This window comes from Myxine glutinosa, chromosome 3 (assembly GCF_964187855.1).
Source record: "Myxine glutinosa chromosome 3, kmMyxGlut1.1, whole genome shotgun sequence".
NCBI lineage: Eukaryota > Metazoa > Chordata > Myxini > Myxiniformes > Myxinidae > Myxine > Myxine glutinosa.
In genome coordinates this window covers 149,096,875-149,113,228 of record NC_136263.1, presented here as the reverse complement: position 1 = coordinate 149,113,228, position 16,354 = coordinate 149,096,875, and the positions used below count along the sequence as shown (strand labels likewise).

The window sequence follows — 16,354 nt, the reverse complement described above, 5'->3', positions numbered from 1 at the left end:
CTCATGGTTCAGCAACAACAACAACAACAACAGCAACGGCGGCGGCGTGCACAGGGAGTGCGCGTCCTCACTCCGGCTTGGTTGGTAGGGGGTGTTGGGAGGGCATGAGGCCTTCCCAGCGAGCCGCCATCGAACATGTGCTCGACGGGGTTACCAAATAGGGGCTCCCTGTCAGCTCCTCGTCAAGGGCGGAGCCCCGGTAAACCCCGCACCCAATGGAAGCGGCGGACCGGTCCCATCTGGGGCGGAGCCAACCAGCCGAGGGCGTGTCACTCCCCGCTGAGCATGCGCAGGAAGAGGAGGTGACGTCAGATGCGCGCTGAGCTTGGAGAAAGAATGACGCCACCTCCGAGCGCTGTGAGGCCTCCCTGCATCTCTTGGACCGTGCTTGATCCTGTCCCCGAGTCAAGGTGCACCTTGTGCTATCGAACTACCTGTCCTTCCCTGCCATCAATCCCTGTGTAAGTCAGCCTTCTTCCGTTTGTCTGTGGTCTGTCTGGGATAAGATAAGATTGTATTTAAGTGCCCATCTCTTCTGTGCCTTTACCTCACTACCTTGTAATCTACCCCTTTTCTCCACCACTAATTATACCCTCCTCCGGAGGTCTTGAGAACTGTACCCCTGGCGTCGTTTCATTTATCCCAGTCGTTGTGTCCTTTCCAATCATTGATTTAGCGTAGCGCGATTTGGCCAACGTTCGGGTGGAATCGGGTGAGTTGGGGAAGAATCGGGGGGAACTGTTAGGTCGCGGCAATACCACCGCTCGGTAAATAACATCTAATCCGCGATCCGTAACAATATATATATATATATCGGGATTTAAATTTAATTCAAAAATTGATCCAGACGTCTATTCTCTTTCAAACATTCAAACCGACAGAGGTAGTTATTTATCACAGCATCTGTAGAATTTTCACCCTTTTACTCAACTCCGTTTCGCCGTTATTTGGTGGAGCAAAACGTCAACTGAGCTTTATAGCTATTTAGATATCAATCGGGATTTAAATTTAATTCAAAAATTGATCCAGACATCTATTCTCTTTCAAACATTCAAACCGACAGAGGTAGTTATTTATCACAGCATCTGTAGAAGTTTCACCCTTTTACTCAACTCCGTTTTTCCGTTATTTGGTGGAGCAAAAAGTCAACTGAGCTTTATAGATATTTATTTTTATATATATATATATATATATATATATATATATATATATATATATATATATATATATATATATATATATATATATATATATATTATATATATGTATACATATGTGGATGTAATCCCTAAGTCTGTTCGCACCAAATGGACTTTTAATTTAAAAATTGCTTTTGGACGTTAGAGAACATGAAGAATAAATGACTTTCTGGTGTGTAAGAGAGAGCAGGTTCTAATGTTCATGTCATCTAACCCAAATGTCATCACATTCTTTTTTTTATCATGCCATTGACATGCACACTACGCCGAGCACCACACGTTAATTCCAAGGTAGATGCACTACTTCCAGGGGCCTAATAATAATGTATACAGGGTGGCACAAAAGTAACCACCTGATTTATTTTGCCGATAACTTTTGGAAAATGAAATAAAAACACAAATTATGAATGACAAACAATTCTTTAATCCATTAAGATTTTATTGCATTAGATATGAGAAGATTACGTCCTGTAAATGACCGCCTGCTTCGCATTCACAAATCCGAGCTCTTTCGACGGTTATTTCCAGCATCCTCGTCAAAAGCTTTAGTGATAAATCGTTGATTTATTGGACAATGTTATTTTGTAGCTCCAACAGAGTGGATGCATTATTTTCATACACGCGTTCTTTGAGATAGCTCCACAAAAAGTAGTCTGGGGGTGATAAGTCAGGGGAACATGGAGGCCAGTTGAAATCGCCAAATCTTGAAATAATACGATTGGAAAAGGCCCCTAAGAATAGCCATTGTTTCACGGGATGTTCTCTCATAGTCGCTCAATTGAAGTCGGGGATCGGCTGGGTCGTGGTCTGCCAGTTCGCCTTGAATCAGCTGTCATTCCTGATTCCCAAAATCGGGAAATCAAGACCCAAATACACTGTGGATTTGGAGCCTTTTGAGTTGTAAAAACTAGCCAAAATTCTCCCTGAGTTGAAATTATTGAACAATTGTTTTTGAAATAAAATTCAACTATTGCTGCACGTTGATGAGGCATATACTGGCTTATTATTAACTTCAAGGGTTTCACTTTATATCTGCAATAAACAGTAAAATAATTAAAATTATATAACACAAAATACAACTATTTCAAATCAGGTGGTTACTTTTGTGCCACCCTGTATTAACGGTAATAATAACTTGAACACATTAATATTTTTACGTGGAAAGGGGAGCTAGACTGTGGCTAGACTGTGGTAATTAATAGCTAGACTGTGGTAAGTGTAACATGGTCTGTGTGCTTTGAGTAGGTTAGATTGCCATGTAACAGGGACCTGTCAGTGTAAGTCGTCTTGTAAAAATGTGACTGAGGAGGCAGGGTGCGTAATTTATAGACAAGATAGTCAGAGTAATATGGTATGCATAAACATACTGATGTAACTAATGATGGCAGCAACAGAATGGGTTCTTAAGTGTACAGAAACATTGTGTCTGCCCATGTACAAGAAAATGCCTCCAAACTCAATGGGCGGCACTTCGCCATGTAGCAAGACAATGACCCAAAACACACTGCCAACATAACCAAGGAGTTTATCAGGGGAAAAAGTGGAAAACTTTAGACTGGCCAAGTCAATCTCCTGATTTAAATCCAATGGAGCATGCATTTCAATTGCTGAAGAGGAGACTAAAGCCAGAAACCCCCCAAAACAAACAACAACCGAAAATGGCTGCAGTAAAGGCTTGGTGAAGCATCTCAAAGGAGGATACCAAGTGTTTGGTAATGTTAGTGGGTCACAGGCTCGATGCAGTTATGGGGGGACTGAACAAAAAAAGTGCTATTGTTCTACAATGGTAAAACATGTATACATAGAAATACCAAGAAATAAAAGCTGACCTTTTGTACTCTTGCCCCATATTCATATTTTTATTTCAAATCCAGATTTCTTGAGTATATAACAATAATAACAAATTTAACTTCACTGTTACAATACTTATGGAGGGCACTATATATCAAAAATCGGATTGGTCCCAGAAAAAAAGAGTTGAAGGACAGCCACCTCTTGTGACATATGTAATGGAATAGCAGTCCATCCAAAACAACACACAACTTGCAATTGCTGACAAAAAGTAAACTGATTGTTTGGAAAAATGGAAAACTCTGATATCCTCAACTTATAATGTATGCAAAGCCTTCACCTGCATTGTCACGGAATATGGCTTCCTACTGTGGACCGATGTAGTTGCTGACCATCTTGCACTTTGTTTAAGCTAAGGCCCTCCAAATAATTTGAATTTAACCGGGGTGTATACTTGTCCTCTTGCTTGACAATAGAGAGAATCAAATGCACAGGAGATGCCCACTGCCAGTAAGATAGCTCTGACCTCTTGCTTGAGATTGAGGGCATTCATCAATTGCTGGCACAGAAAAAGCAGCACATCCAAAGTGGATTTACCTGGGTGGAAGCCAAACTGATAGTCAGAGATGCAGATTGGTTTCATAGACCATTTAAATCAATATATATTCCATGTTATGGGACTCTAATTCCTAATTACAGAGGAAGGTGGGTCGATTCCATGGTCCGGAAAGGCAGGGCAAGATGCCCTCTCCATGTTTGAGGCTTTTTACATGATACATCCTCGTAAGTATATGTATTCAGTGTATTGGACATTTTCATTGGAAATTGCCAAAAATACCATCAACCTTCCGTTCAGACATCACGGAACATAACTGGGACAGAGGATGTTATACATGAATGTAGTGGGGGAATTTTTCCCCACCTTTCTTTCCAAGGGTGGATACCGTGTCCTACATCACTCTATTATCATACATTTTTTTACTTGATAATTAGGCATGCTGAAAATACCTTAAATTACTGATAATTTTTTTAAGCATGCATATATCCAAATATAGTCTTGGAAAAAGTGGATCTGAAAAGCTTACGTTGCACCGCTATGACCTGTCAAACGTGCTTTAGTCACTGCGGACATGAATATACAGAAGTAAACAATGGAAAAGCCACCATTTTATAAATACGATGAAACAAGAGCGTACTTTGAAAAGTACAGCAAAGATGAAGTAAATTAATAAACTGCAAAAAAAAAACAACTACTGCTGTAGTTTGTGGTATTTTCAGTACTCTAGGTTTGAAGCAACATGGCACATAATTTAAAGGAATACAAAAAGAAAAAGAGACTTGCTTACCAACTAAAATTTTGGATATGGAGCTGGATGGAACGGTCACAATGCCTGAAACATCTCCTTGGAAGTTGCAAAGCATGCGGAAACCTCTGTGTTAACACAGCACGGACGGCCCATGGGATTTTAAAACCAGAAATCAACAAAAGTGAGTACGGGCAAACGAGAAAATCAAGAATTACTTCTTTTTTTTTACAGCAGGGAAATGGAGAGCTCTCAGTGCTGGACAACTGAATGAAAAAAGCAAAATTCATCGAAATGCTCTTTAGGCCAATGCAGCTGAACAACTCTTGGCCCAACACAGGAATGTGATTTCAGCTGATTGAAGTCAAGCAGTATTCAGTTATATTGCATTCAATCAAATGGAGTTTGCTAACAATCTTCGACTATGTACTGTTCATCTTGTTTAATTTTGACTTCACGGAACCGAGTGATTCAAAAGTGCTGTTCACATGATTATAGAGATGCATCTTACTCTGTTGATATTAAGAGGTCTGTACCGTATGTGCTTTCCTTGTGCGGTGTACCGTTGTGCATATGTGTCCGGTGAATATACCCTTTTGCATGCGACCGAGCAAAAATTAAGCAAAGGCATAGGCATGAATAGAATATTTTATTGAAATAACTATGCATTTCTTTTAGAGCTTTTCAAAGACCATCTCAACCGTTTCAATCAACAGAGGCGATATAAAGTGTACAATAGAAGGTATTGCACCAGAAAAGAATGCGTCGAGCACTTCTAAATCTTGCAACAGACGGCAATGCAAAATTCGAACCTGCAAGCCAGAATTTCCAACGTGGAACATCAGAAAGCAGCTCACTCATTTTTCATAGCCATGCAAAAATTTCTGCCAAAATGTCATATATTCTCAGAAATTGCCAATTGAAGACGGCATGGTTATATACAGCAGTACATGTAGAGACAACACTCAGAGTGCTAATAGGCACTGTCACAGTGCGGTCTTTCAGTGTAAGAAGCATACCTGCTTTCTTCCTGATCACTGATTGGAAGGTAATCATGCTTACCTTTGGTCACTTTGCATTATGAACAAGACTAACAAAGCAATACCTTTGAATAATAAAATAATTGTATTATTAATAAATACACTGACGTTAAGTAAACCACATCTCAATGAGTGACACTCATAAATTATGGATTGTGTGATGAACCATAACATGTAGCTCATTGACTAACAAGTTTAAAACCACCAGAAAAATAAATGACGCCAGTTTTGTTTGACAGTTACTTTTCAGTATTTTAAGGACAGTGGAAATAAGTATAGCTGTTATGTTTGGTCGAACGCCATCATGCGATGCAGTTGAAGACTGGCATCAAAAAATGTTGCTGTTAAAGTTCTTGTCATTGTGCCTCATTATTGCAAATTTATGAGGGTAATTGCAATTTGCAAAACATCAACTGTAAATTTGGCTTGGATTTTTCATGGTGACAAATTAAAACTATTTGCAAGTCCTCTAGAAAGCAGCCACAAAAACTGAACATGTCATTCCAGTAGTTGTCGTGTTAAATACCATTTGAAACTATAATGAAACACCATGAGCTTTGCAAAATAAACAAGTATGAAATAATGAGGTAATGTGGACTATTTGGGAGCATGGATTCAAATGGAGTTAATGACCATACTGATTCTATATACTGTATTTTTGTTCGCTTTAATGTTGTATTTGGGTGAAGTGAATCATCGGTATGACAATACAGATAAACAAGATGTTGGGATATATTACCATATATTGCAAAGGAGAACACACCCCCTAAGCCTAAGGGGAAGTGTACCAGTCATCGTTTTAATCATTAGTCTCAACCACGTGCTTCAGCCTTTAAGTAAACTCGAATGTCTGCTGTCTGATGCCACATACAGGTAGTGGATAAAAAAAAAATGGAAGCGCTTATGTAAAGTCACTTCATAGGGCAATGGGCCATCACGTGTGGCTATTACAGCCTGTATGTGTCATGGCATAGAGTTCACCATCATCTGGAATTCTGCCGAAGGGATTCGGCACTATTCTTCCACGAGAAAGACAATGGACTCACACCTGTTTGTTGGATGTGGAAAACGCTGTCTCAGGTGTCGTTCCAGAATATCCCATAAATATTTGATTGGTTTCAGATCTGGTGACTGAGAAGGTCATGACATATGGATAACATCAGTGTCATGTTCATCAAACCATTGGGCGACCACACGTGCTCTGTAAATGAGGGTATTGGGGGGATCTCATCTTGCAGCCATGCTAGCCATAATTATAGGTAACCAGGCCTGTGCAGCATTTCTACATATCACCCTAAGCATGCTGGGATGTTATTTGCTTAATTAACACATAGTGTCTGTGTGGAAGACGTTGTTTGGTGTCCCTCATTTACCCAGGTATTTTTATTATTATTTTTGTCCATTACCTGAGTATGAACTGGTACTTGGAGCAAATGCTAAAATCTGTTTTTTTTAAATATCAAGTGAAGATAATTAAATCAATATAAATTACCGTCATCAGTAACGATAGACTCCGTTGAACAATCGCTCAAACATTGGTATAGTATTACCCATATATCCTAGTGGGAGAAGGTCTAAAAACTGTCTATTTGGCTTTGTTCACTCATTCTTTCCTATGTTTTCACATATCCAGCTTTGTCAGGGTGATATATTTCCCTGTTGATGATGCATTGCCACATTTAACGTGGGATTACATGGCTGTCATTTCCATGACATTGTCCATTTCATTCATTCCATTCATTGTAAATTCCATTGTCTGTGGGCAAAACAAAGCTTTGCAAACACTTAAGATACAGTCACGTGAAAAAGTAAGTACACCCCATGTAAAGTTTTGACTTTTTCAACATATTTCAACATACAGCTATTTGATCTTCATTTCAACAATATTGATAGATAAAGGTGATATAATATAACAAATATCATGAAACATTTACATTTTGTAGTCCATTGTATAATTTAAATAAACATAAATGCAAATTTCGCATGTGGAAAAAGTAAGTACACCCCAACGTTTATCACTACTTCAAATACCTAAAATTAGAATCAGGTGCACCAGCTCAGGTGCAAATGATTAGGACATCGTTAGAGAGAATCTTGGAGGAACCTGTCTTATTTAAACCTCAGACATTTAGTTTGGTTTGCTCTTTGTTGTTGAAGTGTGTGGCGTCACAATGCCTAGATCAAAAGAGCTCTCTGAGGCCTTCAGAAAGAAGGTTATAGATGCCTATGAGTCTGGGAAGGGATTTAAAAAGATCTCCAAACAATTTGAAATCAATCATTCGACTGTCCGGAAGATCACCTACAAGTGGAGAAGATTCCAAACAATGGCCAACTTGTTCAGGCCAGGCCGCCCCAGCAAGTTCAGCCTGAGAGCAGATGAAAGCAGATGCCACAAGATGCTGAAAGAAGTCTCTAAGAACCCCAGAATGTCATCACAGGACCTACAGGTAGCTCTTGCCACTGTTGATGTCAAAGTGCACGAGTCTACCATTAGAAACAGGTTGCACAAATTTGATCTACATGGGAGGTGTGCCAGGAGGAAACCTTTGCTGTCCAGAAAGAACATCAGGGCAAGACTAAAGTTTGCCAATGAACACCGAGGCAAAGACCAGCACTTCTGGAACAATGTGCTCTGGACAGATGAGTCAAAGGTAGAGCTATTTGGCCACAGTACCAGAAGACATGTTTGGCGAAAACCAAAGACAGCATTTGACCACAAGAACCTGATACCAACTGTAAAGCATGGTGGTGGAAATATTATGCTTTAGGGCAGCTTTGCTGCATCAGGGCCTGGGCAGCTCACCATCATAGAATCCACTATTAATTCTTCATTGTACCAGAGGGTACTTGAGGATAATGTGAGGCCATCTGTCAAAAAGTTGAAGCTCAACCGAAGGTGGACCTTGCACATGACAATGACCCTAAACATACCAGTAAATCCACCAAGGAATGGCTGAAAAGAAAGAAATGGAGGGTTCTGGAATGGCCAAGTCAAAGCCCGGATCTAAATCCCATCAAGATGTTGTGGGGGGATTTGAAACGAGCTGTGCATGCAAGAAACCCCTCAAACATCGCACAGCTGAAAGAATTCTGCATGGAGGAGTGGGCAAAAATTTCTCCCAGTCGATGTCAGAGACTGGTAGACAGTTATAAGAAACGCCTACTTGAGGTTGTTTCTGCCAAAGGCAGAAGGGTGTGCTTACTTTTTCCACATGCGAAATTTTCATTTATGTTTATTTAAATTATACAATGGACTCCAAAAAGTAAATGTTTCATGATATTTGTTATATTATATCACCTTTATCGATCAATATTGTTGAAATGAAGATCAAATAGCTGTATGTTGAAATATGTTGAAAAAGTCAAAATTTTATATGGGGTGTACTTACTTTTTCACGTGACTGTTCGTCTTAAACTTGAGACATTAAGAGAAAAACAAAAGTTGTAAATTGTTATGCTGTGCGCATTATTCTTCTAACTTCCTGCAGTCATAAATTTTTGAAACAATTAATATACAGTGATAAAGCACAATTCTAATTGGCAGTAGTTATTGACAGCACCGACATGCAATAAAAGATGTTTGTAAGTATAAAAAAACACTACTATAAATAGTCCAATTACATTCAAAGCAGACTACCAAAATGAGCCAACAACAACTGGTTAAACAGTGTGTAGAAAGTAGTCCAAAGCATTTGAAAGTTCATTCAGAGATTTGTCTCGTTCCACACAGATAGCAGCAACATGACTGGATTTTCTAAGATTTAGCTGCATTATTCATAATAATATTACTATTGACAAAATCTTACATGAGATAAAAATCCATTGCCACATTCTTTATTTCTCATTTAAATATTTGACTTGTCTCCTCTGTTGCTTAAATTGCACTTAAACCTGTTTTTTAATATACAGGTAAGATAATAACAAATCCATATAAAGTTCAACCAGAATATATTCTTACCAAATTCGAGTTTGACTAGAGACGACAAAGGCTATATTGAACTTCTTCTTGGTACCAGTCTTTGGTAGTCTGTGAAGCTACGAAGACCTGGTGAGATGGAGCTGATGGATGATGACTGCATGGCACTCTTGTAAACACCAGGTGAGATCTTATCCATTTGGTAGGAAACAGAGTTGTAAAGTTGAGGGTTCTGGATGCCAAGTCCCTCCATCTCCTGGTGGACAACCACAGGAATGGCGTAACGGGAGCGCTTGCGACGCCCATAGCACATGCACGAGCACACGGACTGCAGGTCTGATACCTCGGCAGAAAATTGCGGCCGCAGCACATTTTTGCCGTCCTTGAAGTTTATGAGCATGCTGTTCTTGTGGCCCGAAAGTGATGCACGCTCTTCTGCATCTCGCTTCTCATCTTCAGCGTTCATGGTGAGGAACCGCAGCACAACAAGATTAAGAAAGGCCCCGATAACAGTGAGACCGGCAAATATATAAAAGAAACTGAAGGCCACGTAAGGTGGCTCATTTTGCAGAGCCTCGTTCTTTTGAAGTGCTACGTAATCACCAAAACCAATGGTCGTAAGGGTGATGAAGCAGTAATAATATGCCTGGAAGAAACTCCAGTCTTCATATCGAGAGAATGCAGCAGCACCCACACAAAGAGTGGCGACGCACGAGAAAAATCCCATTGCGACCATGTTTTCAGTGGAAACCTCTGTCTTTTTCAAGCCAAGGCACTTTTTTAATCGCCGGAGAAGGTACCTTACAAAAGTGTTCATTCTCTCGCCCAGGCTCTGGAACATGACCAATGTAAGCGGAATTCCCAGAACTGCATAGAACATGCAAAATGCTTTCCCTGCTTCTGTTCCAGGTGCCGCATGTCCATAGCCTGGAAGAAAAGATGACACGGAAGTAAATTGTACCATATGATCTCCAGCAGTCAATCCTCATAGTGCTGTCATGGTGTAATAATTGAATGAGTTGTTTTGTTGCAATTGGAATATAAGAAACCATTATCTGTATGTTTATTTGCCAACAATAGTAGATTGGTAATTCTAGTTGCCTCTGGTTCCCCTAATCCCTATGACTACCATCTCTAATAACATATCCTGTTGGTGTGATGGATTTTTTTAAAGTTAAATATTTTCAAATTTTCTATGCTTTACCCCATTGTGAAGTAGTTTCAACAGTATCGAGCACAACATGCATTTCCTAACTTTATGTTTGCTCCAACCAGGTCCATTATGGTCTCCCAATGAAGCCAATCCATGACATAGCAAGCCTAAGGAGATGGGAAGTCTAATAAAATGATTGTACACCGCTCCTTTCTAATCCATCTCCAGCCGCTGCATGACATCATCACCGGGCACAGAAGGGGACCTGGCAATGACGCACGCCGAAAGGGAGTACTCAGTTTTCACTCCGGTTTCTTGTTTGTTTGTTTGTCCGGGCGAAATCTCAGCCATCCTTTGAGCTAGGAAGCTGAAATTTTGGCACAATAGTGAGCAAGTTCTTTGGCAAAAAAGTTATTTTTTGTTTTTTAAATTAATCAATTAATTACTATATTTATTATGGATTTGTTAATTAATTAATTATTTCCTTTCTCATCTGGACACTATGTCTGGCACCTTTTGAGCTAGGAAGCTGATATTTGGACACAACAGTGACCAAGTGTTTTGGCTGTAAAAGGTACTTTTGATTAACCAATTAATCGATTAATTATTTAAATATTCCATTAACTACTTAATTTTCAAAAAGTCATAGATTCGGATGAAATCGCTTTGGCTTCCCCTGCATCCTGCCCTTTTTCCGCTTCCTCAGCACCTTGCAGAATAGAAGTGACTTACCTTTTGTACTTCCCCAGTGTGTCACCCCAATTATGCTTCCCCAGCTCCATGCTCCCTTTCCGCCTCCCCAGCATCCAACCCCCTCTCTGCTTCCCCAGTGACCCGCTCCCTTTCCCTGTATCTGATTCTGGTGGTGGAATTGCAGTTTATGTCAAGAACTCCATTTCCTACTGTCGGTATACTACCCTTTCCCCTCCTAATCTCCAGGAGTACTTTTGGCTGTACTTTCCCCTCTGCAACCAACTCCTGTTTGTTTAGGTACTGTACCATCCTCCTAATGGGGATGACTCTATTTACATCTCTCTCTCTCTCTCTCTCTCTCTCTCTCTCTCTCTCTCTCTCTCTCTCTCTCTCTCTCTCTGCCAATATGGCCATCGTATAACCACCCATCCCAACTCTTTCTTCCTCATATGCAGTGATTTCAACTGTCATCTTGCCAATTGGCTAGGTGTTGGTACCTCTTCAACCAGTCATGGTGCCGCATTGCAGCAAAGGACTTCTGTGACTCCATGGGCCTCACCCATTCAGTGAACCTTCAGACCCAAATTTCTTCCAATTTCACATCTTCCCTTCTGAACTTGGTATTGAAAAATTATCTGACTAATGTCTCCTGTTCCTTTTCTGCCACAATAGGCTCATTTGATAATTTGCTTGTGAGAGTCATCATCTCTCTGGCTATTATCAGAGAGCTGCCTCAGCGCAGTAGCATCTCACAGTTCACTCAAGCTGACGAGCAGGGCCTGCAAAGCTGCCTCTCAAGACATTCTACCTCTCCTGATATTAATACTGTTTGAGAATCCTTTTGCACACAAACTTGATTTCCCTTATGTTCAGATTTATACCATCTCTTCTGCAGTTATCATACCTATTGTCTCACCCCTGGTGTGCAGAATCCTGGGGTGAGACAGTTACCTTCAAACAACTTGCCTTCTCTTCCTTGAAGGCAAATCCAACTGAAGGAAACATCAGATCATTCCACAATGCCCAGATTAAGTGGGTGCATTCTCAGGAATGCGAAAAACCATCTGGACAACCTCAAGGCTGAACTCTCAAACCTGTCTCCTTATCAAGGACGTGGTGGTGCCTTGTCAAGTCTGTCTGTGGTGTATGCTTTCCCTCCATCCCTTCCTTCATTTAAAATGGGACCACATCTGACTGTGCTCGTGAGAAGGCTGAATACATCAATTCTGTGTTTGCTTACAAATCTTGTGTACCCAACCTCTCAATTCATTAATGTACCTTACTCCCTCGTACTCAACTGCTCCTGGATACTGCGTCTGTCCCACTAGAGGTGGTGGAGAAGTTTCTGACAAGCCTCGACTTCCATTCTGTGACAGGCTCAGACAGTATCAGTGCATGTGTTCTAAAAACCTGTTCTTGATCATCCTCATTCTGCTCTGTTCACTCGGTCATTCTCTATGGGTCAGTTTTTGTCTGCCTGGAAATTAGCCAACATCACAGCAATACACAAACATGGTGCAAAAAGAAATGCCTTAACTACAGACATATTAGCTTGCTTCATACGAATATTATAAGCAAGGTCATGGATTATATAATTTCAGTTAACAGCAAATCCTTCCTTTTCTCCAGCGGCCTGATCTCAAATCATCAGTTCGGTTTCAGACCCAGTCATTCCCTCTTGGACTTGCTGTTTCTACTCTCCCAACTTGCTGGACATTATACTCTGGTGGACATGCTGTCCCTCTGCCCTCTCTTGGAACTGTCCCATGTTTCTGCAGGCTACACAGAATTTGCTATTAATCCTCTTCTTGTTAAACTACCAAAATCATGGCTCACTGCTCACCTCCAATAATTTGTTCCTCCTTTTTCTCACTCGTGGAACCGACTTCCCCAATCTGTTCAGTCCCATTCTTAACCTCTAGGGCTTCAATAGATCTCGTGAGATCTTGGAGACAACGTCACGGATTTTCGAAGCTCGACACGGCCTCCACGTTTTCAAAGTTAAGTCATTGTTCAAAATTGTATTTTGTCGAAACTGTATTTATCTTTCGGTGTGTGAACCTATAGTGTGCCCCTTGGAAGTTTCTCGGTGTTTATCTTACATAAATTAATCGTTTCTGTTTGCCGTGCATCTGCGGCCTTGCCTCAGGCTTCCCCCGTCGAAGTTTGTTCCTTCCTTCGCTGTTTTTGCTAGGTTTTTTGATTCTCCCTTCTCCCCCAAACTCCCCCGAACATCTACTCTTTGTCTAATGTTGTAACCCCCACCCCCACCCCCTAAAAACAAAAAACAAAACTTATTTCCCTTTCTCCTCGTGTGTTTTTGTCCCATCGTGCGCCGCTGTCCACGTGCGCTGTCCCGCCCCGCCCCCATTATCGCCTTGCCTTCCACCTTTTGCCCTGTTCAAGTGACTCGTGGTTGTCCCTCAAGGCCCTCTCCCTGTTGGTATCTTTGTGAATATAAGACTGTTCTTCACGGTTCTATTTAAATATGTTTAAACTTTCCCCTGCAGTGTTTTATTCAGTGGTTTATTACAACATGCTGTTTTTCTTCCTATTTAAAAGGCTCCTTTCAATTTCCTCTTCAACTCATTCCATTTCAAAAAAATATTCAATCTCTTATAATTCTTTCTCACGACATGCTCTAAATTCTCATTCATTCCACCCCTCTTCCATCGTTCTTAAACGGATCGCTACCTTGAAAATCACAATAAACCCAATTTGTTACAAATGTTCATCTTTCATGAATCGTCCACTTTCTAAACTCCCCCCTTGCCCCTCCCCTCCAAATCTCCCCCCTTGCCCCTCCCCTCCTAAACTCCCCCCTTTCCCCCTCCCCTCATAAACTCCCCCCTTGCCCCTCCCCTCCAAATCTCCCCCCTTGCCCCTCCCCTCCAAATCTCCCCCTTGTCCTTCCACTCCTAAACTCCCCCCTTGCTCCTCCCCTCCTAAACTCCCCCCTTGACCTTCCCCTCCTAAACTCCCCCATTGCCCCTCCCATTCAAAACTCCCCCCCAACCCCTCCCCTTCAAATCTCCCCCCCCCCAACCATCCCTCCCAAATTCTCCCTCCTCCAACCTCCTTCGCAAAGCTGCCTCCTCCCCAATTCGCCTCCCTTCTATCTCATACCTCCACCTCCCCCAACCTTCTACTTTCCTCTGCCTCTCCTCAAACAACCCCTCACTGTGCCTCATCCCATCACCATCAAACCTTTCATCCTCCTCACCCTTCCCTTTCTTGTAACTCTTCTGTAATCTCTGACACACTATCAACTGCTCTCCCTACCTCCCCCTCTCATCCTTCATCTGACCCTACCCCTCCCCTCCCCTGTCCTGCACCAGATGCTCTCCCTCTCTCCTAATTAATGGTATGGACCTCAAACATCCAGGGCCTTCGCTCAAACCTGATTGATCTCTCCATTCAGATTGCTTCTGACAATCCAGACTTGATCTGCTTAACAGAAACTTTCCTCCTTCAAGATGTCTCTGATTCCTTAATATCTCTTCCTGGTTACTCCCTCCTCCGGGATGATAGACCTGAGCCTTGTCCTGGTGGTGGGGTGGCTATCTTTATCAAAAACTCTCTTCCTCACTCTCCTTGCTCTGCGCTCTCTCCACCCCGAACCCAGGAGTACCTCTGGCTATGGCTTCCTCTCCGCTCCCACCTTTTGTTCATATGTGTTCTGTACCGTCCTCAAAACAGTGATGACTGGACCAACTTCTATCAACTCATCCAAACTCACTCTTCTTCATGTGGCGACTTCAACTGTCATCATGCCAGCTGGCTGGGTGTGGGTTCCTCTCTCACCAGCCATGGCACCTCAGCAAAGGACTTCTGCAACTCATTGGGACTGACACAAACTGTCAATTTCCTGACCCGGATCGCAGTCAATAGAGTACCTTCTCTTCTGGACTTGGTTATGACGAACTTCCCTGCAAATGTCTGCTGCTCTTCTTCTGCTCCAATCCGTTCTTCTGATCATGTGCTTTTTAAAGTGGACATCTCTCTGGCCATTCTCAGAGAGCCTCCTCAGCGCCGACGAGTCTGGCATTTCACTCAGGCTGATTGGCATGGTCTGCAAGCAGCCATCAAACATCTGGACTGGTCTCCCATCTCTACTGCCTCTGACATCAATTCTTCCTCGGAATTCTTCCAAAGCAAACTGCTCTCTCTCATGCACAGATTTATCCCATCTCGTCTTCAGTTGTCTTACCCTTCCTCCCGTCCATGGTACACTGAATCTTGTGGTGAGGCAGTTGCCCTGAAACAACTTGCCTTTGCCTCTTGGAAGGCAAATCCACTGAAGGCAATCTCAGTTCCTTCCACCAAGCTCGGAACAAGTGTGTGTCTACCCTCAGGAGTGCCAGGATGCACTATCTCTCCACACTCAAGATTGAACTCTCAAACCTGTCTCCTTCCTCCAAATCCTGGTGGCGTCTGGTCAAATCCGTTTCTGGTGTTTGTTCCCCCTCCATCCCCTTCCTTACCTCAAATGGCTGCACATTTGACACCGCACGTGACAAAGCCGAATGCCTGAACTCTGTGTTTGCCTCAAAATCTTTTGTCCCAAACCAATCTCTCTCTGTTCCCACCTTTCCCAGTCGAACTCAACTGCTCCTGGACTCTGTGTCCTTCTCTCCTGACAATGTGGAGAAGTTTTTGTAAAACCTCGACTCTGATTCTGCAACTGGACCAGATGGCATCAGACCACCTTTTCCAAATCAGCCCACCCACCCTTCCTAGTCGAACCCAACTGCTCCTGGACTCTGTGTCCTTCTCTACTGACAAGGTGGAGAAGTTTTTGTCAAACCTCGACACTGATTCTGCAACTGGACCAGACGGCATCAGCCCACAGGTCTTAAAATCCTGCTCTGCCGCTCTATCTCACCCTCTCTCTGTTATTTTCACCCTCTCTTTTGATCAAGGTCATCGGCCAGCATCTTGAAAATCAGCAAACATTTCTGGTTTACACAAAAATGTGCAAAAACAGATCCTTGCAACTACAAACCAATCAGCCTGCTCCCAATTATCAGCAAAGTCATGGAATCCATCATTGCTTCGGATATCAAATCCTTCCTCTTCTCCAATGGCTTGATCTCTCATCATCAATTTGGATTCAGACCAGGTCATTCTACTCTGGACATGTTGCTTCTGCTGTCTCAACAATGGATGGAGGTCCTCAATGCCAAACAGGAAATCAGAGCTGTCTCACTTGACATATCACGTGCCTTCGATACGGTCTGGCACCCAGCTCTGCTCAC

General features: G+C 42.1%; 1 protein-coding gene across 1 annotated transcript in view; it reads right to left on the bottom strand.

Moving 5' to 3' along the window:
- Positions 1 to 4,929: 4,929 nt before the first annotated feature.
- LOC137423126 (potassium channel subfamily K member 9-like) overlaps positions 4,930 to 16,354 on the bottom strand; it is a 49,599-nt gene continuing 38,174 nt past the window's right edge. Inside the window, exon 2 of the mRNA XM_068109954.2 lies at positions 4,930 to 10,177. Within this exon, the coding sequence (XP_067966055.1) occupies positions 9,324 to 10,177 (854 nt within the window). The 3' untranslated portion in view covers positions 4,930 to 9,323. The remainder of the gene's footprint in view (positions 10,178 to 16,354) is intronic.